This window comes from Dermacentor andersoni, chromosome 4 (genome assembly GCF_023375885.2).
Source record: "Dermacentor andersoni chromosome 4, qqDerAnde1_hic_scaffold, whole genome shotgun sequence".
In the NCBI taxonomy this organism is placed as follows: domain Eukaryota; kingdom Metazoa; phylum Arthropoda; class Arachnida; order Ixodida; family Ixodidae; genus Dermacentor; species Dermacentor andersoni.
The window spans coordinates 172,819,291-172,846,537 of NC_092817.1; the positions used below are offsets into that span (position 1 = coordinate 172,819,291).

At 44.8% G+C, this 27,247-nt stretch overlaps 1 protein-coding gene and 1 long non-coding RNA gene across 9 annotated transcripts in view; one reads left to right on the forward strand and one right to left on the reverse strand.

The window, feature by feature from the left end:
* Positions 1–27,247, forward strand: part of LOC126530691 (uncharacterized) — a 202,881-nt gene that overhangs the window by 150,028 nt on the left and 25,606 nt on the right. For 3 of the 5 annotated variants that reach the window (XM_055070727.2, XM_055070726.2, XM_055070728.2), the window contains exons 1-5: positions 6,238–6,941; positions 12,079–12,150; positions 15,651–15,716; positions 19,515–19,631; positions 24,842–24,983. In XM_055070727.2, the coding sequence (XP_054926702.2) occupies positions 6,339–6,941; positions 12,079–12,150; positions 15,651–15,716; positions 19,515–19,631; positions 24,842–24,983 (1,000 nt within the window). In that variant the 5' untranslated portion in view covers positions 6,238–6,338. Of the gene's footprint in view, positions 6,942–12,078; positions 12,151–15,650; positions 15,717–19,514; positions 19,632–24,841; positions 24,984–27,247 lie in introns of those variants that run through there. The other 2 variants (XM_055070729.2, XM_055070730.2) reach the window with 2 other exon arrangements.
* Positions 1–27,247, reverse strand: part of LOC140217403 (uncharacterized) — a 268,452-nt gene that overhangs the window by 11,128 nt on the left and 230,077 nt on the right. Inside the window, exon 1 of one of the 4 annotated variants that reach the window (XR_011893968.1) lies at positions 2,341–3,411. The exons of 1 other annotated variant lie outside the window; for it this stretch is intronic. This is a non-coding gene — a long non-coding RNA (uncharacterized lncRNA). Of the gene's footprint in view, positions 1–440; positions 1,330–1,530; positions 2,020–2,340; positions 3,412–27,247 lie in introns of those variants that run through there. 2 more of the 4 variants (XR_011893967.1, XR_011893965.1) reach the window with 2 other exon arrangements.

Genomic DNA, 27,247 nt, shown 5'->3' on the forward strand with positions numbered 1-27,247 from the left:
TCGAATATGGCGACGTCCAGGAGGTGCGGCAGTGGCAAGCGACATGGCCAATGCGGAGGCAATGGAAGCAAAAGGGCTTGTTGTCCGGAGTTCTCCACTGGGTAGGGTTGCGGTACCTCGGAGGGGAATACAGATCGCTGTGATGCATAGCTGTCAGCACCAGTCTGGCATCAGGTTGGGAGACGGAGTAGGCAGCAGGAAAACCGAGGTCGGCAAATTCTTGCCACACAACTGCCTGAATGAGATCGCTAGGGCTGGTTGGTCAATGGTGGGGTCAAGTGGGTGTGGATGGAATGGCACAGGACTTGTAGCCTCGATTTCACGACGAACAATAGTGTGACATGCTCACTTAAGGGTGGTGAAGTGGTAAGGTCGACGCAAGATTACCTCGCATCTGTGTTAGGAAGCTGGGAGAACTGTGGAAAGACGCGGTGGCATACCTTGACAATGACGTTGGTGGACACATTGTTGAAGACCAAGAAGTTGAATGCATCATCCGCAATCCCTTTGAGTATGTGGCCGACTTTCTCAACCTGAAACATTTTGTCATTGACTTTCCGGCAAAGAGCGAGCACTTCTTGTATGTATGAGACATACGATTCAGTAGAAGACTAAACTCAAGTAGCAAGCTCTTTTCTAACAGCCAGCCCACCGTTCCCACCTTTCGGCAGAACGGTGGGATTTGCAAAGAGGTCGCTGAGCTTCTCCTTGAAGCATCCCAGCTAGAGATCTCGTCCTCGTGTGTCTGGAACCAGACACGAGGAGTTCCACCCAAGTAGAATAGGACATTGGCTAGCATAATGGTAGGGTCCCAGCAGTTGTTTTGGCTAACACGCTCATACAGGTTGAGCCAGTCCTCAACGTCGACCTTATCTTGGCCGGAGCATATGCCAGGATTGCAGGGGTTAGTAACCGTAACGCAAGTTGTTGGCGGGGTCGCAGGAGTAGAAGCAGATGAGGTGCCGTCACCAGGAGCCATGGTGGAAAGCAGGACGGTGCGGCCGCTGCGGAGCTCCGTGGCGAGGGCGGGGAATGGTACCCTCCACCAAAATGTTACGCAAACGAAGGATTAAGAACTGGAGACTATTTACAAAGGATAATGCAGTGCTGGCCAGTTCAGCCGACAGCTCGAGAGCCAGAGAGCGTTCGTCGTGTTTGTCAGGGCACCCGCGTGCATCACCCACAAGAAACACGCAATATGCATGTATCAATATGTACCCACTTAATAAGCAATTCCAATTTAAATGTAGCCATAATGAATCCCCTGCCCTGTCGCCACTCAACCTGATGTATTGGCTGAGCACTTAGCCATAGTTACGTAATGCATGCCAAACGGTTAATGTGTAGTAGTTACTTCATTTTTCAGAGGGTACAAGCATGACACTGACGAATTACTGCTTAAACCGTAGTCACTTGATGCATGCCAAGTGGTTAATGCATAGTATTTACTTCATTTTACAAGTTGCAAGTGTGACATTGACAAAATGTTGTGCTTGCAGATCATAGATAGCAAAATCGTGGCATACGGACCTCTCCCGTACTGCATTGCCACCAATAGCGACGTCAAAACACGGTAGCCATGACGTGTTTCCTGCTCCCATAGCTTCTAGCACTTCCACGTCATCGTCACGGATGACGACATGGATGATGGCCCTTCCGTATCTGACATGGCTTGTGTGTTGACCATCATCAGGGCATTTGCAGAGAAGTGGGGACTGATGGAGAAACTGGCTGGCGGACTTGCCGTGTTTTAGGATGCCGTCACCACTGCAAAGTCGCTACACTGGCAAGTGAAAGTAACAAGTTTTTTGCTGCCTGCCCGCAAATAAAGCTTGTCTGCATGTGTTTGAGTGAGAATTAACATGTTCTTTTAGCCGGTAAGTCTATAGCCGCTCATCTGTGATTGTCGGCTAATTAGTACATCGATTAGTGCATACCTGATCCACGTTACCCGCCAACTACATATTAATGGTTTTAAAGTAACAGTGCCCGCAACAAATATCAATGTGCTGGACACTTTTTTGGCTGCATGTTGAAACCTTCAAGCTCCTTCAAGCCTAAGAGGTTACGGAGCATATGCACACCCACTGGAAGTGCCCTCTGTGTCTGCAAACATCACCCCTGTGAGCATCGTTTGCATGGTGCTGCAAACCTCAGCAGCACCAGCTAACGAGCAGGTGCAGCTGTTCCCTGCTACGCAGTGGCACATCGCCTACACCATGCTACAATTGAGAACTGTTGTGCAGCGGCATGCTTTTGCACCAAAGAATTGAGGGCTGTGGGACAGCACAACATGACTGGTGCGCATGGTGCAGTAAACTGTGCATAAATCGGACACACCTTATTTAGTACATCAACCACCATGTCTGGAGCATGCCAAAGTGCCACAGCCATTTCAGCCACAGCTGTGTGCATCACTGAGTGACACTCCACGATAAGGCTATCAAAGCAGTCTGCGCAGTGGGCTTCAGGGAAGATTCTTCAGCAGATATTGAGTGTTTTACCGCCGTAGTATTCGAACGCCAACGGCCAGGAAACACATCGATACCAATAGGCTGTCGGCTGTCGGTGGTTAACCGAGCACAAAAACCTTGACGCTATGACTAAAAAGCAGCTTCAACAATCAAATTAAAAAAGAATCAACTGCCTACTTGCCTGAGGTAAAAAAGCATCCTTAGACACCTCGATTGTTCATGTCAATGGTTTGTGTAAATTAAAAAATTCAGCATGTTCAGCGCCCCTAGCAGAGAAAGCACAAATTAAAGTATTCGACCAAATTACAGTAGCTCCACTTACGCGCTTACGCTGAAACGCGGATGGATGGATGGATGTTATGAGCGTCCCCTTTGGAACGGGGCGGTGGCTTGCGCCACCAAGCTCTTACTACTATGCTGCCTAATATCCTACCTATGTTCACCAATGAAAAAAAAAAAAAAACCCACTATGAACTACCACGTCCAAATTTTCTGATACCCTATTGCGAACTGTGCTTTTGTACGTCTCCGTCTTTTGTCGTTTCCCTACTTTTCTTCCACCAATCCTCCAATCGCCTCTTACTGATGTCTATTGCGGACCTGTTTGCTTTACCACTGCTCCCGCTGAACCCAAGGGCTTCAAGGAGGCCAGTGGTGCCTAAATCGACCGCTGGGTAGACGTCCTCACATTCTAATAAAATATGTTCCGTCGTTTCCCTAGCTTTACCGCAGCAAGCACATGTTTCTTCTTCATTCTTATATCTCGCTTTATAGGTGCGTGTTCTAAGGCATCCCGATCTCGCTTCGAAAAGTAATGAGCTTCCCTTTGAGTTATCATAAATGGTTTCTTTCCTAATTTCGTTTTTTCCCCTTAAGTAGTTACTCATGGCAGGTTTCTTTTCCATTGCCGCCACCCATGAGATTAATTCAGCCTCTCTGACTTTCCGCTTGACCTTCTTTGTTGCCGTGTTGCCCACCCCACAGGCCGCATACTTGCTGGTAAGCTTCCTAGTTCTTTTCCTCCACTGTGAATCAATGTTTTGCCTGTACAGATACCTGAACACTCTCCCAGCCCATTTACTTTCCTCCATATTCCTCAGCCGTTCTTCGTACTCAATTTTACTGCGGGCTTCCCTCACTTCAAAACTAGTCCAGCCCATATCCCCTTGCACAGCTTCATTTGTAGTCTTCCCGTGAGCGCCCAATGCGAGGCGACCCACTGACCTTTGGTTCCCGTCGAGTCCTGATTGTACCCCTGATTTAAAGCAAACAACCGCATTTCCAAAAGTAAGTCCTGGAACCATTACCCCTTTCCACATACCTCGGAGGACCTCGTACCTATTGTATCCCCATAGCGCTCTGTGCTTCATTATGGCTGCATTTCTCTTCCCCTTGACTGTTATGGTTTTTTCCTGTGTTTCCATATATCCGTTGCCTTCGTTTATCCATATACCAAGGTATTTATATTCAGTTACCCGAGGTATTTCTTGGCCCTGTATCTCCACTGTCTGTTCACTGTTTTCATTGAATACAATAACACCTGATTTTCTAACACTAAATTTCAAACCTAACTTGTTGCCTTCCTGTCCACAGATATTAGCCAGACGTTGCAAATCACTTTGCTTGTTTGCGAGCAACACAATGTCGTCCGCATAAAATAAACCTGGGAGTTGCTGCTCTATTACTGTACCTGCCTGTTTGTATGAGAGATTAAACCCGATATTACTTCCTTCTAGCGCCCTCTCCATCCTCACCATGTACATCATAAACAGCAGCGGGGATAAAGGGCACCCCTGCCTCAGTCCCTTGTTGATATGAACTTTCTCCGCGCTCCTCATCCCTTCCCATTCAACGCAAACAGTATTTTCTAGGTAAATCTCTCTCAAGAGCTGTATACAATCGTTACCTAAGCCTTCCCCTTCCAGAATATCCCACAAAATGCTGCGGTCTACGTTGTCGTATGCACCTGTAATGTCCAAAAAGGCTACATACAACGGTCTGCTTTCTGCTTTTGATATTTCAATACACTGAGTAAGAACAAACAAGTTATCATCCAAACGCCTACCTATTCTAAAGCCATTCTGAAGCTCTCCCAAAAAGCCATTATTTTCTGCCCATGCTTGAAGCTTTAATTTCACTGCCTGCATTGCTAGCCTGTATATTACCGATGTAATGGTCAACGGTCTATACGAGTGAATTCTGTCTTTCTCCCCCTTACCTTTATAAATTAAATTCATTCTACTTTGTCGCCAACTGTCTGGTATTCGTCTATCTTTTAAAGTTTTTTCAACTGCTTTCACGAGAGCTTCCTTACTTTTTGGTCCCAGTTCATTTATCAGCCTAACGGGAACCTCGTCTAGCCCTGTGGCTGTGCGCTTAGGAATTTTCTCTTCCGCTTTCTTCCAGTTTAAATTTGTAAGCACTAGCTCCTTTCCCCCTTGGGTCTCTTTCATGCTCTTTTTTTCTTCAAATACAACCTTGTCCTTGCCTTGGAAAGATTCGGCTGTTACTTTTTGGATGTAATTTATTGCTGCTTCTCCTTCCAGTCTGTTTTCATCTTCGTCTAGGATATGTTGTTGTATTGTTGTTGCCTTCCTGCCTAATAATTTTATGTGATTCCAAAATATTCTAGGTGCAGCCTTGGATGGATGGATGGATGTTATGAGCGTCCCCTTTGGAACGGGGTGGTGGCTTGCGCCACCAAGCTCTTGCTACTATGCTGCTTAATATCCTACCTAGGTTAACCAATGAAAAAAACAAAAAACCCCACTATGAACTACCACGTCCAAATTTTCTGATACCCTATTGCGAACTGTGCTTTTGTACGTCTCCGTCTTTTGTCGTTTCCCTACTTTTCTTCCACCAATCCTCCAATCGCCTCTTACTGATGTCTATTGCGGACCTGTTTGCTTTACCACTGCTCCCGCTGAACCCAAGGGCGTCAAGGAGGCCAGTGCCTAAATCGACCGCTGGATAGACGTCTTCACATTCTAATAAAATATGCTCCGTCGTTTCCCTAGCTTTACCGCAGCAAGCACATGCTTCTTCTTCCTTCTTATATCTCGCTTTATAGGTGCGTGTTCTAAGGCATCCCGATCTCGCTTCGAAAAGTAATGAGCTTCCCTTTGAGTTATCATAAATGGTTTCTTTCCTAATTTCGTTTTTTCCCCTTAAGTAGTTACTCATGGCAGGTTTCTTTTCCATTGCCGCCACCCATGAGATTAATTCAGCCTCTCTGACTTTCCGCTTGACCTTTGTTGCTGTGTTGCCCACCCCACAGGCCACATACTTGCTGATAAGCTTCCTAGTTCTTTTCCTCCACTGTGAATCAATGTTTTGCCTGTACAGATACCTGAACACTCTCCCAGCCCATTTACTTTCCTCCATATTCCTCAGCCGTTCTTCATACTCAATTTTACTGCGAGCTTCCCTCACTTCAAAACTAGTCCAGCCCATATCCCCTTGCACAGTTCATTTCATTTGTATCACTTCATTTGTAGTCTTCCCGTGCGCGCCCAATGCGAGGCGACCCACTGACCTTTGGTTCCCGTCGAGTCCTGATTGTACCCCTGATTTAAAGCAAACAACCGCATTTCCAAAAGTAAGTCCTGGAACCATTACCCCTTTCCACATACCTCGGAGGACCTCGTACCTATTGTATCCCCATAGCGCTCTGTGCTTCATTATGGCTGCATTTCTCTTCCCCTTGACTGTTATGGTTTTTGATTGATTGATTGATTTTTCGCCCTCTGTGGCCATTTGTTGAACTTGAGAGTGTGCGGGGCCTGGCTAAAGCCCCTCGGGCTTTAAGTGACGCCACACCAGCTGTATAAAACAGCTCCGCTCCTCTCGCTAAGGCAGTCAATGGCAGTCATACAGCCGGATGTTACGATGGTGCCTACGAGCAAGACAGCTCGGCAGAATGCAAAGAGGAAGCATCAGCGAGCTACGGAGACTGAAGAAGAACGAGAAGAACGACTTTCTAAGCGGCGTGCCCAGTATGCAGCTCGGCGACAACGCGCAACCTCCTCTGTGGAAACAGCAGAAGCAAAGGAAGAAATTGTGAGTTTGCCCGACAGTGAGTCTTCTTCTACTAGTTCAGAACGCTGGAACGCGACTAAACGGCAGAGGCGTGTCCAAGAAACCCCGGAACAGCGGCAGCAGCGGCTCGAGAAGGAACGTGCGTTTCGAGAGAAGGAAAACGAAAAGCGAAGAAAACAGCGTGCAGAAGAAACACCCCAGCAGAGACAAGAGCGTTCGAAGAAAAGACAGGAGAAATCTCTCGCCAAGGCTGGCCCGACTCAAACCGAAGGACACATTGCAGTAGAACGACGTGAAGAACATGCGAGAAGAGTAAAGGAGTTTGAGACGGCAACGCGTGAATTCAACGGACGCTTTACTAACAACGCGTTCGGCTATGCGTGTACAGTGCGTGACCGGTTGTGGCATAGGGACAAACTTACGCCGGTGAGTGCTCTCATGTTTCCCACATTGCTTAAGGCTTACCCGGATTGGAAAGAAGAGACTTTAGCCGGTGCCGCGATGTGCAATACATGCAAGAATAGCCTTAAAGAGGAAAATATTACTTTGTACAGTGTTTCTAATGGCTATAGATACCCGCCGATAACAGAAGGGCTACCGCGTTTGAACCCAGTTGCCGAGCGGCTTCTGTCTCCGCGGATTCGACGGATGACTTCCTCTTAGATGATTCACTGTAAGCCGTAACACTAGCATAACCCAAGACTACCACCAGCCATACTACCAGCTGATCCGAGAATAACACGCTATTGCTTCGCAATCACCAGGCGGCCGTTTTTTTTTTTTTTCTGTACGACGCCGAAGTTGGCTGTTCAGCAGGTGTTCCTTAATTCATGCACAGAATTTAACATTTGGCTGAAGCATCTGCAAGAAAATGAAGCAGATACCACAATTCCACTTCTTGTGCTGCATTACTCGCGGACAGGCGATCGTTACTTACATATCAAAGCAAATGTGATAAATAACAAATTACGAACTTTTTACCAATTTTCAAATTTTCAGGAAAGTGTTGTATTTTGCAGATTAGAGCTGATGAGTTTCACAATATGCCCCTTCTAGGAAAGAGTACGTAAGCTGGCATCAGTTTTGAGTGATCTGTTCCCCCAAACATGCAAGTTTGGTGGCAAGATTGACCTGCAGTGTGCAATGAAGGCAGTTTGCTTAAAAGTGTATTGTAATGTTAATGCCTGCAGCTTTCAGGGCTGTTTTCTCAGACTTGGTGCTAGTTTCAATATTTAAGCCAAATAGGCTACCGAACTCATCAACTTGACATCAGTTGAAACATATGGGCTAAAGTGATTAGTTAGGTTGTTGCTTATTAAAACATAGCTAAATTTTTGTGCATATAAAGTCTACCTCCTTGAATAATTCTCAGGAGCAATAATTGTACTAACTGCCACAGGAAAATATTGATTCCCTCCAGAATAGAAAAAGTTTGGTGTAGAATTATGCAAGTATAAACAGAGCATAATCACATGAGATGAACTTATTGTGCACCTGGAAAACAGTATTATTGAGGACTGTAACATATCATGTCCCCAAGTGTTAGCATAATATTCAAACAATATATTCTGGTGTTTTACATGTCACAACCACAATCTGATTACAAGTCATGCCATAGTGCCAGACTGCGGATTCATTTTGATTACCTGGGTTTCTCTAACATGCACCTATATCTAAGCACATGGTGATTTTTGCTTTTTTCCCACATCAGAATGTGGTCGCGGCAACTGGGATTGATTTGATAAGGAAATAGTAATTCTAAGAACACGAAATTTTTAAAGGGTACGTTAGGTGTCTATGCACTCCAGCTTAGCAATGCAGAGTATGAAATAGTTCGTAAAAAGCAAGCTTAAAAAGGCATGCACCTTGTTCCATGCCTCTATGTCATAAAAGACAGTGGAGCAGTTGCAAGTCATGAGGTGTGCTGAGCCTCACTCAAGGAAGTGTCATGACCACAGGTGTTCAACAAGAAGATCCTCAGAAAGAGTAAAGCTGCAATGGTGTAGAGCTAGCCGAGCCCTCAATATCCAAGGTGTAATGAGTTTGTTGTGCATCTCAACTAACCAAAAGTTTCTGAACAATAATAGGGTATTTTAGTATTTCATTATGCAATTGTAGTATTTTCTGGCATCTCGTGTAGTATTTGAAGTGGTCTGGAGTTGGTAGGTATGCATAAGCTACGATCTTTGTGAAAAGGCTGCTTTCACCTCACTGCATTTTAGCGAGCACTGTTGCTGCTTAGTGTCTAAACAAGGACACAGTGACCGGCCACTACTACCCAGATTAGTCATGCAGTTGCATTGTGAAAGGGAGTGGCAATGGCAGGCCTATTAAGAAAGGTATAAAAATTCGCCAGGTGCGTCCATATAATTTCTGTCGCAATTATAAAATGTCACGGTTTCGCCCAAAAGGCGAAGCGTCGATTGTGATAGCAGGTTTTTAAACACCTATATGAAGTAAGGATAGCAGTTTTATTGGCAGTATGAACTTTTATTAAACATTCATATACTAACTGAATTAACAACCGTGGTGCCACGAGCGCACAGGCAAACATGAACACATCTCATTCAATGACCACAGACACTCGCTGTCAAAACACTGGCGTGAAGAAGAGCGGCAGCAGCAGCGAGCGAACTGCCCTTTGTACTGCTTCTCCCTTCAGCGTGAACTAAGCAGTGAGAACGCAGTGCACCTGAAGCCAACAGCCCGTAATGTGCCTACGCTTTGTACCGACTGCAGATCTCTCTCAAGATAGGGCCCACTCAGTCGCCGCCGGAGCAGACTGCCCCGCTGCCGTGCGCGCGATGAAAGACTGCGTACAAGATCTAGCCACCATCCTTCTCATTCTCACACCCACAGCATATGGCACGTGACCGTGGTGTTTCATCACACATTCATTTTATATGGAACATCATGGCGACACCGATGGTGGAAATCCGCTTGTGGTGTCTATATAATTGCTGTGGAAATAAAATTGCCATCGATTGCCACATGATTCCCAGTGACTGAAAGCGTGGTTGGAGTGCATCTGCCTGCGAGCATCCACACCGTCCACACATGTCCACTAGGCGGGCTCTTACAGAATACCTCCCCAGGACTATGGCGTCAAGTAGGTGCCTTAAAACATAGCAGTTTATTTGAATCATTATTGTGCTTGGGACTCTCGTTGAGCAAGGCCCTCATCTAGGAGAAAACCAACACTCATTACTTTCGGAACTATTTCGCGACAAGGCACTGCCCTCTTGACTCTCAGATATTTGATGCTGGTTGAATACATGCTTTCTTTCAAGCACGGAATCCATTTGACGCAAATGACAGGTCCCGGTGGGCCTTTGAAAACCACCTCTCATCGGGAATGCCCTGCAATAAATGCAAAACATGGCATGATGTTCTGAACTTCACTCGAGCCAACTGGACTCGGCAAGCCCACTTTGCACAACAACTGCATTTGTGGTTATTCTTTTCTGTTTGAAAGTGGCTGATGGGCATGGTTGGAAGGAACCACACACGAGCTTGCCTAGCTGGCTTCTCTAAGCCATTAATGGGCATTGGCAAAGGTGGGTTGTTACCAATTGTGTCGCTCTCCTTGCCAAAGAACGTCGAAACAGCTCCAGTTTATTTAGCGTGTTCGTCACTGGCATCACAGACATATGTCTTGCAGTGATCAGCTGCTTGCTAGGAGATTGTCTCCGTGACAGGATGCCTGGCTCGAGGGTTGCATCCGAACATGCTTTTCTTGCCCGCTGCTTCTGCTGTGCAGTTCTGATGCACTCACTCTAGGGAGAAAACATTTGGCAATCCAAACAGCATGCATGTACTGCATATGTATAACAGGGTGTGGAAGAGGGGAGGTTACGGGGGCAGTTTTTGTTGCAGGCAGCTAGCCCAAAACAGATGTATATCTATTCAGGAAAATTAATTTTTATGGTCTGAGACTTTGTTCACACCTCTTTGGTGGCCCTTGGAACATATCTCATTCCCAGCCTTCTCAGAATTTGTGCTGCTGTTCAGCTCGCACAAAACTTGTGCCCCTGCCCCAGAGCACGCTTCCCATAGTCATGTGAAATGTGCTCTGGGAAGTGTACACAATTACACCGGCTTCGAGAATCGATTGCACACAGTGAAGCCGTACAAAGGAATGCATCACAAGCACCATTTTGTCATTGCCTTGTACTACTCATTTGTTTTGAAAAGTTATGTAAAATTTATCACTCCGTGGCTCTTCGTCGGTTGAAAGCCTATTGCACCAACTGAGTGCATGCATCTTTGCTTTGGCCCATTGAAACGAGTGAGAAGCCGGAAAAACTAACCTACAAACCAACGAAACCATTTCTGTGCCATGATCAGCTGCACGAGCAGTGGAAGGGAGACCGATGAGATAAAGTGACAAGCGTGTGGTTGCAGAAATGCAGTGTTGTCAGCTTACATTTGTAAATAGCACTTTCTTGCCAGTGCATACTTACAAATGTGAAAGCATGAATTTCTACCTGCTAGACCGTAAAAACGCTGTACCAGTTGTAAAAATGTGTAAAGACGCAGTACCATATGTGACGTTTGCGTATTATTCATCGCGATGCAACACCGCCGGCTGTTCACCATTTTATCATGCCTATGGCCGACACCAAATACCCAGAGTTGCATATGCAACGACCCAAGTTTGCCTGACGACTGGTTTTGAATCTGCTTCCTTCAGCACAGCAGCCTGACGCTCCACCCATTTGGCCATGAATAACCCGGTGACCCAAGTTGGCAGGAAGGACATTAGGCATGGGCATACATGCATGTGCTCTGTCTCAGTAGTTCCATGCAATAGAGCCAAGGTTACGTGATCAGCAAGTGCACATTCTTGCGCAGCGAGATGCGGTGCCACAGTTCAAAATTCATTGGACAACTAAATAGCCCTGACAAGTGCTCTTGTCGGCAAGTGTTTACATGGAAGCTCCTCTGCTGATTGTAGGGCGGTGTATTGCTCAATCTTGCCTTGTTCATTAATTAAATATTTATTGAGGCTCTGTGGTACTCTTTCCCCGTACCTCTGTATTTATCTGTACAAAGGCTGCTGTGGCCATAGAGTGTGAAAACAGTGGTGATTGGTCAGCTTCGTGCTTTTCTATTTCATCGCAATGTCAGGAATAGCAGACACAAAAGAGAGAAAGTTCGAAATTGCTTGGGGTAAGACTGACATGTCAGGTTGAGCTCACCAAGCTTGTTGCATCAAAGCACATGTAGATTTGCAGCTGCATGCCAATAACCATCTTAGCTCTCAGCTAAATATGCTTTCGCTGATCTTTTTTGGCTAAAACTGCATTTTGGAAAAAAAATACATTCCACATACTTTTTTGTTTCAGCGTAACCGAAAATGCTGTACCTTAAATAAAACAGTCAACCTGCAATGTTTCTTGCCAATCTCGTTTTGTGACAAATATGCGCTAATAGCAAATGTCGGATATAATGAAGGTAGGTATATTTGTGTTGGATGGGACTTGGTTAGAACAAGGTTTGACCGTATCCCATTTTGTGAGGGTCGGACTGTCAACACTGTCGTTGTGGCCACACACTGCAGCAGCAAGTATCGCAGAGCCAGCATGCTGTGGCAGCCCCATCTAGTGAAAGTTCCTCTCAGCTCATACCAGAGGTGAGTTGTGCCTACACAGTGCAAAGGATTGGGCAAACAAGGGAATAGACCAATTTTATGATGAGTTTCACTGTGTCACTGCTGCCAAACAGCCCAAGATTTCCTGTAGTAGTAGTCGTTAAAGGGATACAGAATAAAAAATTTGTCACCGAAATTCCTGGCTCCAATGACAGCTATCGCACAGAGAGTAACTAAAACAACACTGAGCAGCGAGCAAAGAGTAATTATTTTAATGAATATTTCTCAAATTGCCGCACCTAGCGGCATCCTCTGATGGCTCCGGCAAAACCAGAGATCACGTCACAACATACCTGCCTCACTGCTTCCTGCCCATTGCGAGCGATAGCAAAGCCTCGGGGTGTCATTGAAAAGGTAGCGCTCCAAACCTGACATTGTGCTGTCCGTTTTCTCGAGGAAGCGCAAGCAACAAGATGTCGGAGGCACATTTGAAAAGAGAAGGTGAATATGCGTGGCTGTGCTGTTGCGGGCACCAGAGACTATCGGAGTTGGGGGAAGACCAGTAAAGTTGTGCAAACCACACACAAGACACACGAGTGCCGGCAACGCGTGCCTATGGCGTCCGCCAAAGGCATCTGCTACGGCGCCCCCTGTTTTGCATGGCCAATGCCGTAGTAGACACTGCGGTTGTCTCTGCTCTGTATGGAGTGGCGGGCAAGGAGGACATTGAGGCACCCTAGCAGCCGCCAGAGAAGAATGCCGTTTGTCAGTAATTTTTTTTTTTTTATACAACGTTCTGAGCCAGATATTTGGCCAGTTCTGTCCAAATGAATCTAAATTCGCATTGTCTGCAGAAGGAATATGCTGAGCTGAAGTATATGTTACCTGCTCACCACTTGTGTTCTTTGTAGTTGCCAGTTCTGCAGGCTGTGCATAAAAAACTTTGTTCCTCTGTGTTTAGATTGATCAACTGCTTGGTGAAAGTATGAAAGAACAAGAACACGCGCCTCCAGTACCACTGCTACCTCTGACAGAGTGTCACCAGAATGCCATTCATTCTGGTCGTTGCTGGTCATTCAATAAGCCACTCCTTGAAGTCAAGAATCATAATCTTCGCTCATGCCATCACTCTCATTAGAGCTCGGCATTGTGCATGGCGCAACACGGGGCAAACAAAACAGCGTGCAGCCGGTCATTTCGCCCCATTTCTGCTGAAGGTAGATGTGACATCATATCCGCCAGCTTGTTGTCGGGAGCGCGTTGCATGTGGCCCTGTGGCCGCTCGCAGAGCGACAAAAATAAAGCAAACTGCTCAAAAATAATCAGAATAATGACTATGCACAAGAGCAATCGTGTCTTAGGAATGCAATTGTGGTGCTTTCACAATATTCTTGGATTCTTATTCTGTACCTCTTTAAGTGGACTGATGGGCAATTATAGTAAAAAGCATTTTGTGTTGGTACAATGACAAACCTACTTACTCCTCAAGATTGAAAGGGAGGGAGGTGAGAATGAAAAAATTCAGCAGAACCCATCTCGCGATGACTGTCGATGGTAATGCATTTAATTGAATCAATACAGCAACACAGCGTTTTGCCACCGTTGAAATGAGTTATGTACGAGGTGTGTGCTGCAGCAGGATTCCTATTTTGCGCTTCCCTAAGAGCACTTGGCGGCATCTAGCACTGCGGCAGCGAAGCCTCTGCTTGACCTCCGAAATGCATGGCACGCCAGCGCAGAAATGCATCGTACACCAACCGGGCTCCTCTCTTGCGCTTCTTTCTGGACACTCTATGCCACCTAGTGGCACTGCTGAGAAGTCCATGCATGGTCTTCGAGATGAGAAGCATGGCGTGCCAATGCCTGTGACCGCTGAGAATGGTTCCCTCGCTTGCCGTGCACTGAGTGGCTCATACTCGGTGCATGCATGGCACAGCTTGCTAAAGCATTTGGTTGCTGTGCTTAAGGAATCCTTGTGACATGGGTTCGATTCCTTTCAACACCAAAGAAGTTTAGGGCACATTCCCAGTGTTGCATACCTAGTTAGGCAAGTTGGCGTCAAAGACTTTCATTGAGTAGCGGCACATACCGCGGCACCAAATTGGCATCACGATAACTGCACAATAGCAGCACACATACTCGGTGCTCCAAGTCGATGTCAAAGAGCTTCTTTGAACAGCGGTACCTACCCAGTCCCACATCTGCAGTGATCCATGTCGGCGTAAAAGGGGTTTGTTGAAGAGTGGCACGTATGCACACATTGCCACACACTCGGTGACCTGAGTTGGTCTCATGGTTGGTTTTGAACCCTGCTCCCTCAGGGGAGCAACCCGATGCACTACCCATTTGACCACGAACTGCCCAGTGAACCAGGTAGGTGGGAAAATGGTTAGATACAAACATACGTACATACGTATGTGGATAGATACATAGCGCCCGAAAAGTGTGCGAAATACCCTAAGAATGCCAGCACAATAAAACAGATCCTACAATAAGAGACAGGTTGGGCAGATGCACCTTCCAACTTCCCTGAAGTCCCTTAGAATGGCACAGTCTTCGGAATTCCGCACAGTGTTGCCTTGAACCCAAGCATGGCAGAAGAGCAGTAAGGGTGTCTATCATTACGGCACCGATAGGGCTGCAGCACATGCGTTTTGAGCATGGTAAAATTGGTCTATTCAGGCAAGCGGGAGCCCTTTCAAGTGACCTCTGACTTAATGCATTGTCATTTTTAGGGTACTTCACATACTTTTCAGGGGCTAACTTACTTGCTGGGTGCACACCGATACGCCATGCATTTTGAAGGCCACAGGCCGGCTTCGTGGCAGTGCTCCTAGATAGTGCCGAGTTTTCTTGGGGAAGCGCGAAAGAAAGAGTTGTGGTGCAGTACATGTCTGATGCATATCTGATTTTGACAGTGGCAATACGTGGTGCCACGATATTGACGTAATGCCAAATGCTTTACCGTCAACAGTCATTGTGAGGTGGGTTCTGCCAAATCCTTTTTTTTTTTTTTTTTTGTCTGCAAGGCCTGCAACATTTATAGTCGGAAAACGAAGGCATGACTTGAAAGCAAGCTGCGGGACAGCCTTTGCTGCTAACCATTGTTGCTGGTGCTTATTAACTCCAGCCTTGTATAAAACATGCGTCCTGTACAAAAATTTCGGGAGCGCACTGGTAGGGCAATCCTTGACGTCTTAGCTTCACATGTGCTCCACTGTAATGATGAGTTTAAAATTCGTCTTAATGCATGGTTATTCTCTTATTGCACCATCTTTGTGCTTATTTACTACGTATTTCTATCTGCCAAATGAAAATCAATTGATGCTATGCTGCATAGCTTGGTCTTCCTCATCTATGCCTTTTTATTAACTGCACTGGTAAAATGTCCACCCGGTGCCACTGTTAAGGTTGTTTCCCCACTGGGCATAAGGATACCATGACAGTGAAGTATTCATAGTTGCAATTCATAGCAGTGAGCCCTATAAAAAAAGGTATTACAAAATGTCAAGTTGACATTGTTTTCACTATACACTATGCAGTCCCAGGCCTTGCAGAGCCAGGTGCCAACTCCATCTAGTGATGGTTCCTCTTACACCCTGCCCCAGGTAAGTTGAACCTGGTCTCTGCCATGGCACACTGAGGATTTCAAGCTGTCGTGCCAGTGACAGCCAGTCTAATACTTTGCAGTGTATGCCGAATAATCGTTGCAGGCACACAGGTTGTGTTATGCTTATACATGGGCTGGTATCTTCGTATGTTTTATTTTTACCTATAGTGTATCCCATGCTACTCCTTTGCGCGTATGAGAAGGTTTTTCACTTTTTTTTAAATGAGTCAAATCCGCCTATACAGAATTTGAGAAATATGCGAAAACTTGTTATAAAACCAAAATGCAAGGCTATGTTAAGCTATTAGCATATCTTGTTTTGCATGTAAGCTATAACAACATTACGGCAATCAGTAATGAAAAATTATGCAGGAAATCTGACCAATATTAGGATGTGAACTTAGGATTCGACTCTTATTGGTTTGGAACACGATTTGATGCGGCTTTTGTCTGAAAGCTTTGGGGGAAATGACTTTTAAAGATGGTTTGATGTGATTTCAGTAGAAAAGTCATTAGAACACTGGCAATTTGGGGCGTTGCTATGCTTCATGAATGTTGGGAATATTATTGAAAGCATAAGCAGCCTCCTTTGTAATCTCTCACTGGATCTTGTTTTTTTGAGCAGGATTGAAGGCAGTAGCGAAATAAGCTATAAGACTTGTAATGAGATTACCATACTGGTTCGATCACTTTGTGTGGACACTCTTCTATTGTGTGGCCGTGAGTTTGGCCCATTTTGATCTGTACACTGGCAGGATCGGGCTCATTTCTTATTCAAAATATGAAATGTGCGCATGGTTCGCTTTTGTTATTTGGTCCATTTCGTTGGGATACTTCTTCTAGCAGAAAGTTACCTAGTTTTTCTTGTCGTTACAGCTCTGTCTGACGTAGTTTCAGTTTGTGAATCTGGCTCATTTCGAAAAAAGAAAAGCTCCTCATATCTGCTGCTTGTTTGAATGGGAAGAAGGTTAACTGAGGGGCTCAATTTTAACCATGTAAAGCCAACAAGAATACAGAGGAAAAACAATAATGTGACGAGAAATAAATAAAAGAGAGAAATTAACTTGCCGCTTGTCTTGTGGTTCTGCTTGTTTTTCTTTTACTTGTCACGATGGACCAGCAGCTATGTCATTTAGCTGCTGAGTACAAGGTTGGTTCAATTCTCGGCCACTGTGGCTGCATTTTGAGTGTGGGAGAAAGGAAAAAAATGCTTGTGTACTTATGGAATCTTTTCACATGCTCTGAAGCGCTCCTGAAGGGCCGGTCTTTTTTGGATGGTCAAAAAAGGATAGTCCAGCCACATTCAGATATGCCTTTCCGTTTACCCGACTCCAGATGAAAGTGCAGAAAAATGCTCCGAGTTTCACCATCAGAGCAGCTAAGAAAACTGGTTAATTTCCAGTCACGTGACCCCATGCCGATAAAAGTGGTTTGGCTCTCTCTCTCCATTGACACCAATGACAAATATCATCTGCACACCGCCATTGTCACCGTTCTTCACATATAAACGCAGCTGGCTGTGGTAGTGGCGGGGTCTTGGCGGTGTCGCTGTATCCTCCACTCAGCTGTTGCTTCCTTCCCTCTCACTGCTTCAAAAAGCAACTGGCTTTTTGGTTGGTGCAGGATACCCTCTAATTGGACCCAGAGTGCCTCCAGAATCGGACAGCTCAGATTCAAAGAATCAGTGACTTAAAAAGTGATCAAAATTAAGCAGCAGCCCTTCACTGTGGCATCTCTCATAAACCACAAACCCTATTAATTTGATTTGATGTCTGGGCTTCTGACTGCCCGCTTTCTGTGTCGTCGATTTTGGTTCATATGTGCATCCTTGCCTACATTGTGTCATGTTTGAAACAGTGCACCATCTTCTTCATTGCTTGTCCCAGTGTATGTGTGAATGGCGGGCATTGGTGTCTTCTTTGTTCAAACTTGTCATTTGACCACTGAACTGAAGAGGTCAGTAATTACTGAAACTTCGGTGAGAGTTGCGAAGCCATTCGTGCATTTGCTTGCATTCCCATGCAGTAGTGGCTTGACTCGCTGCTGTGATAGTCCTGTCTGTCTTGAGACTATTTCTTTGCAGCTTCTTTCCTCATCAACAGCCGTCATAAACTTCCTTTCTCCAAGCACATACTAGCAGGCTGGAAGAGTTCAGTCCATCTCTGCACCATTTAAGGAATAAAGTTTGTCTGTCTTATATTAAATCACACTCCTACTTGCTTCTCTGATTACACCTTTCTGGAGCTGCATTGTGGGCACGGTAGATTTATGTTAATTAATTTCCGGCTAATTCAAGCATTTATTCTATTCAATCTCAACAGCAGGTGCCGGCTGAAGGCCATACACTTCTATATGTAAAATTTTCATAATTTCAATCCCGAAATTGACTTTTGCTGGATAGGCTGAACTTGAATGGTCAGCATGCATGTGCCCGACTCCAGTGGGAGTGGGGTCTGTCTTGGCGGGTCTTGAGGGACAGTGAATGGATCGAAAAGGCCATCATGTCCTGCCAAAAGAACATGTAATTGCAGCCTGGCCTGGAAAAATTTCCATATGGAAATGGTGGTTTATAATGAATGTTTGCGGTATTTGCCCAATTTTAATTGACACCTTCTTTTTCCCAAGGAAGTTGGTTAAAAAAAGTAGCCTCTCCATTATAATTGGGCCATAAACGAAATTTTATGTCTACCATTTCTAGGAGCCAAGGTTGCAAACTTTTGGCCATTGTTTGTAGCAAATGGATGTCGGTCATTAGTGGGATGAGTAGAAGTTGCAGTAATTCTAGAAAATTATTTCACTGTTGTCACCTATCATGTCCTTTATCACTCAGTTTGAGAGCAACATTTGCTACTTATATTGAAGTAGTGAAAACTCTTGCGCTTATCTGCAGAATTGTATTATGGCACTTCCATGGAACCAAGGGAAGCCTGTTAGTCCCTTACACAATTTTATTTAACCAGATGTTTCACTTGTCTGTGCTTATGTTGAATTCCAATGGCGGAGTCGGAGCAGCCGACGGACTCCGCGAGCGAGCACTCGACTGTGGCGTAGAGCAACGCCTCCAGATCCGCGAGTGGAACACAGCCTGCGCCGCCGGAGCAACGCGGAAGCGGAGCTTCTATCGCCGAGTTACCAAGGATACCTTGCGTGTTGTCATTTCCTTCCGCTGTTTGTTGCCAGCACCGCGGCACTGGTCACTTGTCTCTTCAGCGCCGTTCACCTGTCGTTTTTTAAAAGTGCGGAATGGATATCTCGCCAAGCGTGCAGCAGCTTTTGCTTCCTTGTGAGTCGTGACCGGTGGCGCCTCCCAGCAGACAAACGTGGTAAAGGAAATACGTCACGCAGAGTTCCGGTCCACTCCGCCGATCTTGGCGGAGCATCTTTTTCTGCTCCACGGAGTGACTCCCGCTCTGAATCCCATCCGACTCTCTCATTGGAACACCTTACTCCCGCCCTCACTCTGCCATTGGAACAAACTTGCTCCGAAACGAGCAGAAAAACTTGCTCCGACTCCGCCGCTGGAATTCAACATTAGTTAGATGAGAAAGCTCCACTTTAAAGAAAAGAAACGTTTCAAGACCCACGTCTCCCCTTAAAGCCAAGCTGCATTCGAGACAAGCCTTGTGCACTCATATAGTGGCATTCCCTTGGTGGCACAGTGCCAGTTAAAAAACCTAGACACAGTGGAACTAGTTTTCTTTCGTGTAAGAAACTCTGCGATTGACGCAACACTCAATGTTATATAAGAATGCTGTGACCCGTGATTGAAACCGCTACATGTGCATTTTCTCTGCAGGTTCGGAAGTGCCAGTGCAGCTGTCATCCTGTGATGATCACACAGGCAGTACAGACTGCCTTGCCTCAACTCGCGATCAGCACGCAGACGTCAAGCACTCCGTTGCAGTTTTCCCAGGCAAGTGCGAGTAATGACTGCCGTGTATTAAGCTGTATTGTCTGGCCTTCATTTCTTTGGTTACCGTGTATTTGGTCAATCTTTAGGCACGGCTTTCACTTTTGTGCTCACTGCTTTCATTTCCTATTTGCGCTTTTAATACTTTGCCAGGCACCTACAACCTCTCTCCTTTACTTGAGCTGTTTTCTTTCTTTCTTTTTTAGCATTTTCCTTTTGCTAATTTTTCATCACTGCCATAGTAGGGATGTGTGAATGCGTAATAGTAGATTGTTGTTAGAATATTGAATCAGATTGAGAAAGGCAAGTCGGATATCATATGAAATGTTGAATATCAAAAAGTTTTTCACAATATTTAATGATTACTAATTTTGAGCAAAAATATATGGTGCTGCACACGCTCAGGAGTCAACTAGCATTGCATAGCAAGAATATGTAAAGCTATCAATGTCATAGGTACATAGAAATCAAGGTGTACAGTACAGTCTACCCTTACTAACATAAATACCAAACTAGTATGCCAGCAGTGGTTACAGCTCAGTTTTGAAGGCCTATGAACGTATGTGAAGGTCTAGAAAATATATTTTTAAGAATAAAATTTCTGTTGAATATACTCAAGTGCATTTTTTTCCTCTGAGACTAATGAACTAGTGACGTTCTGTTGTACTGAATACCAGTGAGGTTCTCAGTTTAATATTGGACCTATTTTTTGCAGTAATCTTTCGTGTATTGTGCAGAAAGTTTTGCTTTCTAGTTTTTCTCCAAAATACAGAAGGATTGTCCCTGCTTTACAGCAGGTGGGTTATTGTAAGGGCCAATCAGTGTGACAGACAAAAGGCCCACAGGTCACGGGACTCAATCACCACTCCGTGCGTAGCCTTTGCTGACGGTAAAGAGCAGACGCCGGCCGTGCCGCTTCATTGTTAGGTTCGGAGTGATTTTCCACCTGTCAGAGATTCTGAAATCTGCCAGGTCACAGTAAGTTCGCGCAACGCCCTCTTGCTGCCCCCCACCCCCACCCCCCGCCCTCCATCGCATCTCCTCCTTCACCCGCCGTCGACACATATGTGTGCAACCGGCCATGACACCTTCGCACCCTCCATGTTAACCCACAGCTAGTCACGTGACGGGTTGCTCGAAGAGAAAAAAATGATGTGCATCTACGAACGGCAACAGAAGCTAGTGAGATTCCGTGCAGGGAATTTTCCCTCTGGGGAATTTTTGCCCACAATTTTAGATGAAAGTGTAAAGGGAATCTGCAATAGTGCAGGGAAAGCTGAGAAAGTATACAGGGTGTCCCAGCTAACTTTAGCCAGAGTTTAAAGATATCCGAATGCCACATAGCTGGACAGAGCCACTGTAATGTTGTTTGCCGTCGCTTGGAGATGCTCAAACTATTTCTTTTCATTCCACCTAATTAGATAATCGAGTGTCAGTTTTGCGTGTATTTGTGGGCTCATCAAGTGCTCTTAACAATCCTTGGAAATAAATGTGCTCCTTGAATTCCTTGAAAATTGGGGTTGGGGGCGACCTTTGAACATTCAAAGTAACAAACTCTGCATTGGGGCTATGCCATGGAGCACTGCCTAGGGGGAAATGATCCTATATATTTTCTCTTCATAGTGTAGCACATCCACAGCCACCAATGGCAGGCTTGCTTAAATTGCCATCGTCGTTGTGGAACTAGACAGTGCCAGATCAAATGACGAAGCCATACAGTAAACTCTCAATATAACGATCTTCAAGGGGCCGCGGCAAATTGCTCATTATTCTGAACGGCGCTATAGTGAAATCCCCAAAATTAAACATTCCACCTATCAACCCACCATTTTATTAATCGTCACCATATGAGCTATCCACGAAAACATTGCTGTTGGCTCCCAGCCTGCGCTGTTGCTATTTTTCGTAGATTCCGCCACCACGCACCACCAAAGCACCTTATAATAAAAGTGGCGCGTGCAAAAGAGACACTGATGCTGAGAAAACCGCCTATAAAGAGGAAACTCCATGTCTCCTCCAAAGCGCAATGCTTTCTTTTTTATTTGCTTTTTACGTTCCTTGCTGTGGAAACCACAACTGTCTCACGCGAGACAGATACCTGAACTACTCCATAGTGCAAGTTCATATGTACGACATCGTCCCAAAAGTGCTACCGTCTGGCATCCTCACGAGCACGGAGGCTGCATTTCTCCGCACGTGTAGATTGAACAGCTGCAGAAAGAATCGGGATAGAAAGAAGAGATGTGCGCAGAAAGAAGGGCAAAAGAAGGAAGAGATGCACCTCCATTGCTAGGTGACACTTCTCCGGCCGGAGCATGCGCTGGTAAAACCTGATGCGTCCTTGCCTCTGCAATTATAGAGTTAGCATGCTAATTCTAGAGGATAAGCTGGGCGAGAAAAGCAGCAACCACAAAGGCACAGCCATGTTGCTATGACTCATTTTTCAAGTGCTAAAGATATTAAAAATATGCAAAAACCAACATTTACGTGTCTCACATACACATAGACAAAGTGTAAAGCTCATTCCGTATATTTTTCAGAGAGATGAGATGGTTGTTTATAAAATTTGGATGTAAAATGTAGGTGCTTGAAAGTCTGCATTTGCAGGTGCCTGAACTAGATTGTGCAGCCATCCAGGGAAAGGCTCGAGATCACATTATTGAACGTCTCGTCTGAATTGCATCTCGTCATCCGTGCCTGCACAGGGTAGCAACACGGCGCCACCCTTGAGGTTGCCGATTCCGTTGCATGGACGCTGCGGGGAACTTTTCCTCTAGAGTTGGTTATATTAACTCTATGTCCACAATAAAAAAACCTTTAAAAGGTCCCCTCCCCCATTTTTCTCCTCCAGCCCCCTCTCGGATTTTCTGAAGCGATTCACCGCGGTGTTTGCTTTCTACACATTGTCGTCTGCTAGCCTACTGTCCATCTGCCTTGAAGGATACATGGAAATCTAAGGATCCCCAGATTTCTAAATATTAATTGGTAGTAATGAGGCATTGTTAACACGACACGGAAACTGAATAACGGTCGTTATTCTGAAAAGTTTGGTATTTTGAAGTTTGTAGTACTGAAATATTTTTACATTGAAACTATAAGCCAGTCAGCAGTGGTCTCCAGAAAATTTTGTTCATCTGAAAAGTTCGTTAGTGGTGTTCGTAGTAACGATGTTTCACTGCACCACTATTTTTGTTGTTTTGCTAGTTGGCTGGCACCACAGCCATCATGACTCCATTTTCGAGCCTTAGGTTCTAAAGATGGCTGGCAGAAAGTAAAGCCCATTGGCTTTAACCTGATGAGTAAATGGCTGAAGCCAGACACTGCTAGTCATCATGCTATACTTGGAGACAACTTATCTTGGCCATGAAATGAAGGCTAGGGGGTTGAAGCTTCTGCACAATTGTGTTACTCCTCCAAGTAGTACGGCAGGTTGCAGCTCATTTCAGTTCGTTTCGGTTTTCTTTACCCACTGTGTACACCCATTGCTTATATTTATGATCCCTGGAATAGCACTGGTTGTTTAGTAAAATTTGATGAAATATTTATTTTACCGTTTAAAATGTTGCATCTAAATCTCGGATACTTTTGTTGAGAACTGCGTTCTCAGCAAAAGATTTTCAATTTTATATTGTTACCGTTGGCATTCAGCGATGAACGCACCCCTCATCTTGATTGATTGAGACCATGCGCCCTATTTACTGTAGAGAACAGGCGTGTAGAAAACTTGGTGGGGCCCAAGAAATAAAAACAAAAACAAAAAAATATATGTGAAAGTGCACAATTCTTTTTTATTGTGCACGGCTTCCTATAACATTGCTAATGTACTAATAAATCAAGTATAATTTATTAGAGCTGGGAAAATATGAAAATAATAAATTTAGGGAACTCTTTCGTGGCGCATAGGGAGACGCTGCATTAAGGTCGCATAGTTTTCACAGCACTGACAGGAAAAGTCATCCCTGAGTGTAGAAGGCGATCGACATCATTACAGTGGGCAAGTCAACTTTGAAAAGTCACCTGAAGAGCTTAAAGAGTGTGTCCAACTCAGTAGCTGCTTAGGGACTAGAAAGTGCAGCTAAGTAGATTTTACTCTTTCACCAGTGTACGTGTACAAATAAGGTTTGCTTTCCCCTCCTTGAACTTTGGCATCCTTGAATTGTCCAGTGTTCTGCACGAACTCTGTGTCGCCTTTGTCGCGTTCATGCAGAATGCAGTACTGCAGCATTGTGCGAAAAGGAACTCGTGTGAGGCTACTTTGAATTCACCAAGATGGTCACCACCAGAACGTGTTCACTCCAACTAGTTTAGTTGGGCTTCTCCCCAGCACATCAACTATCGTCGATGGTGTAGCAAGCATTAAAGTCTTACATCTAACGGAGAAAGTCGACCACTTTTGGTATCGTGGCATAAATTTGACAGCACCGTTAGCCTTGACATGTGGCTTCCACAGAGCTTCATGCAGAAATTGCTAGAGAAAACCTTGTCACTGGTGTCATCTGTAGAGAAGCTGCAAGGGGTGGCAGTTCAGTCAGCATGATAATGATGGATTTTACATAGATTGCCAAAACTTTGCCTTCCAGCTTCAAACAGTCTCTTTGTGAATTAGCAAAATGATTACGTTGAACGGAATGTTACGTTAGAAATGCAAGAATGCGCATTGATTATGCATGTACACGGGAACACGGTGCCTTCATGTAAAAGTTTGATTTCTTGGCGATCAGGAAAAGTAAGTGTAATAAGGTAATGCCAGTGAAGCGACAAATGCGAACATTGGGCAAATCCATGTTTTGCCCATCATTCCCACGGTTACTGAGCTACCATGGTGCCCAAGTTCTCTAAAAATATTTTTGTGGGAATTCTAGGGAGGCTCCAAGATCTAGTGGTGCATAATGGTGTTTTTCTTGTGTAGTCTTATGTGATTGAATTTTGACTGTGCTGTACCGTTTTGCAATGTCCTCCTTGTTCTTGATACAGTCGAACTTCGATATAACCAAATTTCGTACAACAAAAGTAAATCTATAGTGTTTCTCATGGATGTGAGCATGTTACAGATATAGCCTATTATTATAATCAATATCCAATATAACGACAGGTATTTTTTGTGTCTGATGTGACTTTGTCATGATGAGGCTCGACTGTGTACATTGCTGCTAATGTGACAACAGTGGTGCATGTAAGGATGCACTGACTTGTTAGCAATGCTTCACTTGCAGGCCCACTTGTGCCGTTGTTGCTGCCATTATTCGATGAGCACAACGGCTATGCAGACGGCCCCGGATTTCGAGCAGCTTGCCACAAGCAGTTCCCATTCGCAAACTGCCGAGAGCTGCCTGCTAGTTTCTAGAAGGAACGCTGGTGAGAACACCTTTGGCTTGCCCAGTCACAAAAGCCGAGTGTTGGAAAATTGAAGTTGCAAGATTTTGGCACACAGTGATTTCATCTACAAACCCATAGCGACTCTGTGTGGACGAGATTCTGGGATGGGTTGGAATCACAGTCGAACCCAATTATAAAGATACCGGTTTTAACAATATATCAATTATAACAATGAGCAGCCGATGCATTGTCAGCCTTTGTATGTCTTCTATGGTAAAATGAATCGCTTACTGCAAATTACCATGTAGCCACACACCTAGCAGTCAGATTTAATTGTTATAACCGACAATGCGACGTGGGAGCATCGTAGGATGCGGTTTATTTTACTGTGGAACACATACAAAAGTTGACAGTGCATTGGCTGCTTATTGTTATATCCGATATATTGTTAAAACCAGTTCAGCCGATTTCTCTTAACTCAATCCTATGGAACCAACGAAACTGATTGAATTAACAGGCAGGTCGAATTAAACAAAAGGCAGAAAAAGCACACCGATTCACTTAACAGTATTGCTTTCAAAGTTAGGTTCGCCGAAATGCAGCCAGGTTATGGCGCAAAGCATACTGGCTGGAGGAGAGGTGCCACTGTTACCTTACATAGCACATGTTGCTTAATCTACACACACACATGCGCCTTCTCCGGTCACACTACGAGCACCGAAATGCCTAATAAGTTTGCTGGCAGTCCTTCAGAGATTTGGAAAGACTCTTTTCATCTTATTGCATTCTTTATTGCTAGCTTTCCCAAAACACAGATGGTTTTTCCTCTGCTTCTCGGTGCACAGCGCATGTTTGTGCATATAATTAAGGAACCTGTATTGGGCATCGTTAACGGTCTCGTATACGAGACACGCATGGCGGGTGAAACGAGGGCTCAGATCGCCACAGCAATGTCAGAAACAGCTCCAAATAATGGCTGCCAGTATGCGTGTTAGGCATATAGATGCTCATACTGTGACTGGAGAAGGTGCATATGCACCTGTATAATTAAAGAACGGGTATTCTATGTCCTGTCACACTGGTCCCTTTTCATTCTTGGTATGCTTCACCGAATAACGCTGCTGTACTGTGATGAAGCGCACCAATCAAGTTCGAATTATTCGGCAAAGGTCCACATTAAAATCAAAATAACGTAAGTTTAGGCCCATAGAAATGTGTGGGTGCTGGCTGGGACCTTCAGTAGGAATCGAGTTAACCGAAAAATTCGAATTGACCGGAGTCGAATTAATGGAAGTCTAATGTATTGTTACAAGTTAGTTCGTCTGTACTGTCAAATGAAGTAGTCATGTGCTCGAACATTTATTCAACCTCTTAACCCTTTCAGGGTCGACTTTTTTTTGCCATATGCAACTGCCCAGGGTCGATTTTTTTTTATTGCAGGTTTAAATTCTTCAGACGGACCTGTTCCGAAAAAAATATTTTGTGTTGGTACATATGTACCGTTTATTCATGAATAACAACAATAAAATAGCAAATGAACTTATGAGAATTAAAAAAGTGATGCATTGTTATAAACACAGTTCAAAGGCTTAAAAAAATGCGCGCACGAGAATATTTCACAAGTCTCAATTGTTCCTCTCTTACACTAATATTTATGTCCATAGCATAATCGAACTGTGTAGGTGAGCACACTCAAGAAAACTGTGTGGTTGTGCGCCCATCGGAAAAGCAAGATGTGTGACAAACTTCCACTAATCCTTCATCTTATAGCCAACCAGAGGCAATTAGTTTTCGCAAGTTTCCAAAAAAAGCAAACGCATGCACGGCGGCATCCTTCGCGTATGCGCACCCCTCTGAGCAGCAAACAAGCAAGTAACAGGCAGTCACCCTTTAAACGATTAGTGACGAGAGAGCCATCTGTTTTGTGAGTGCAAGAAGCCCAAACCGCCCGCAGAACAAAACCCAAACTAACTGCCGCGTGCGCCCAACGTGCGAATGGTAGTAGATGCACTGGAGCAAACAAACAATGCAACGAAAACCAAGAGAAAGAGGCGCGAGAAAAAAATTCCCTGTATTCCCGCATAGTGGCAGCACATGTTTTAATCTTAAATCTTGGCATGGCATACATTTTGTCCTAATATAAATGTAAACACTGCAGCATATATTCTCTGCATAACCGTTCTCTACAAAACATTTACATGACTCATACAACTATGCTATGCAAATCAAGCATTTTTTGCACTACATAGAGTTCAAGTTGAGTCTGCCATAGTTTTTTTTTTTTTTTTCCAGATGTTGAAGTC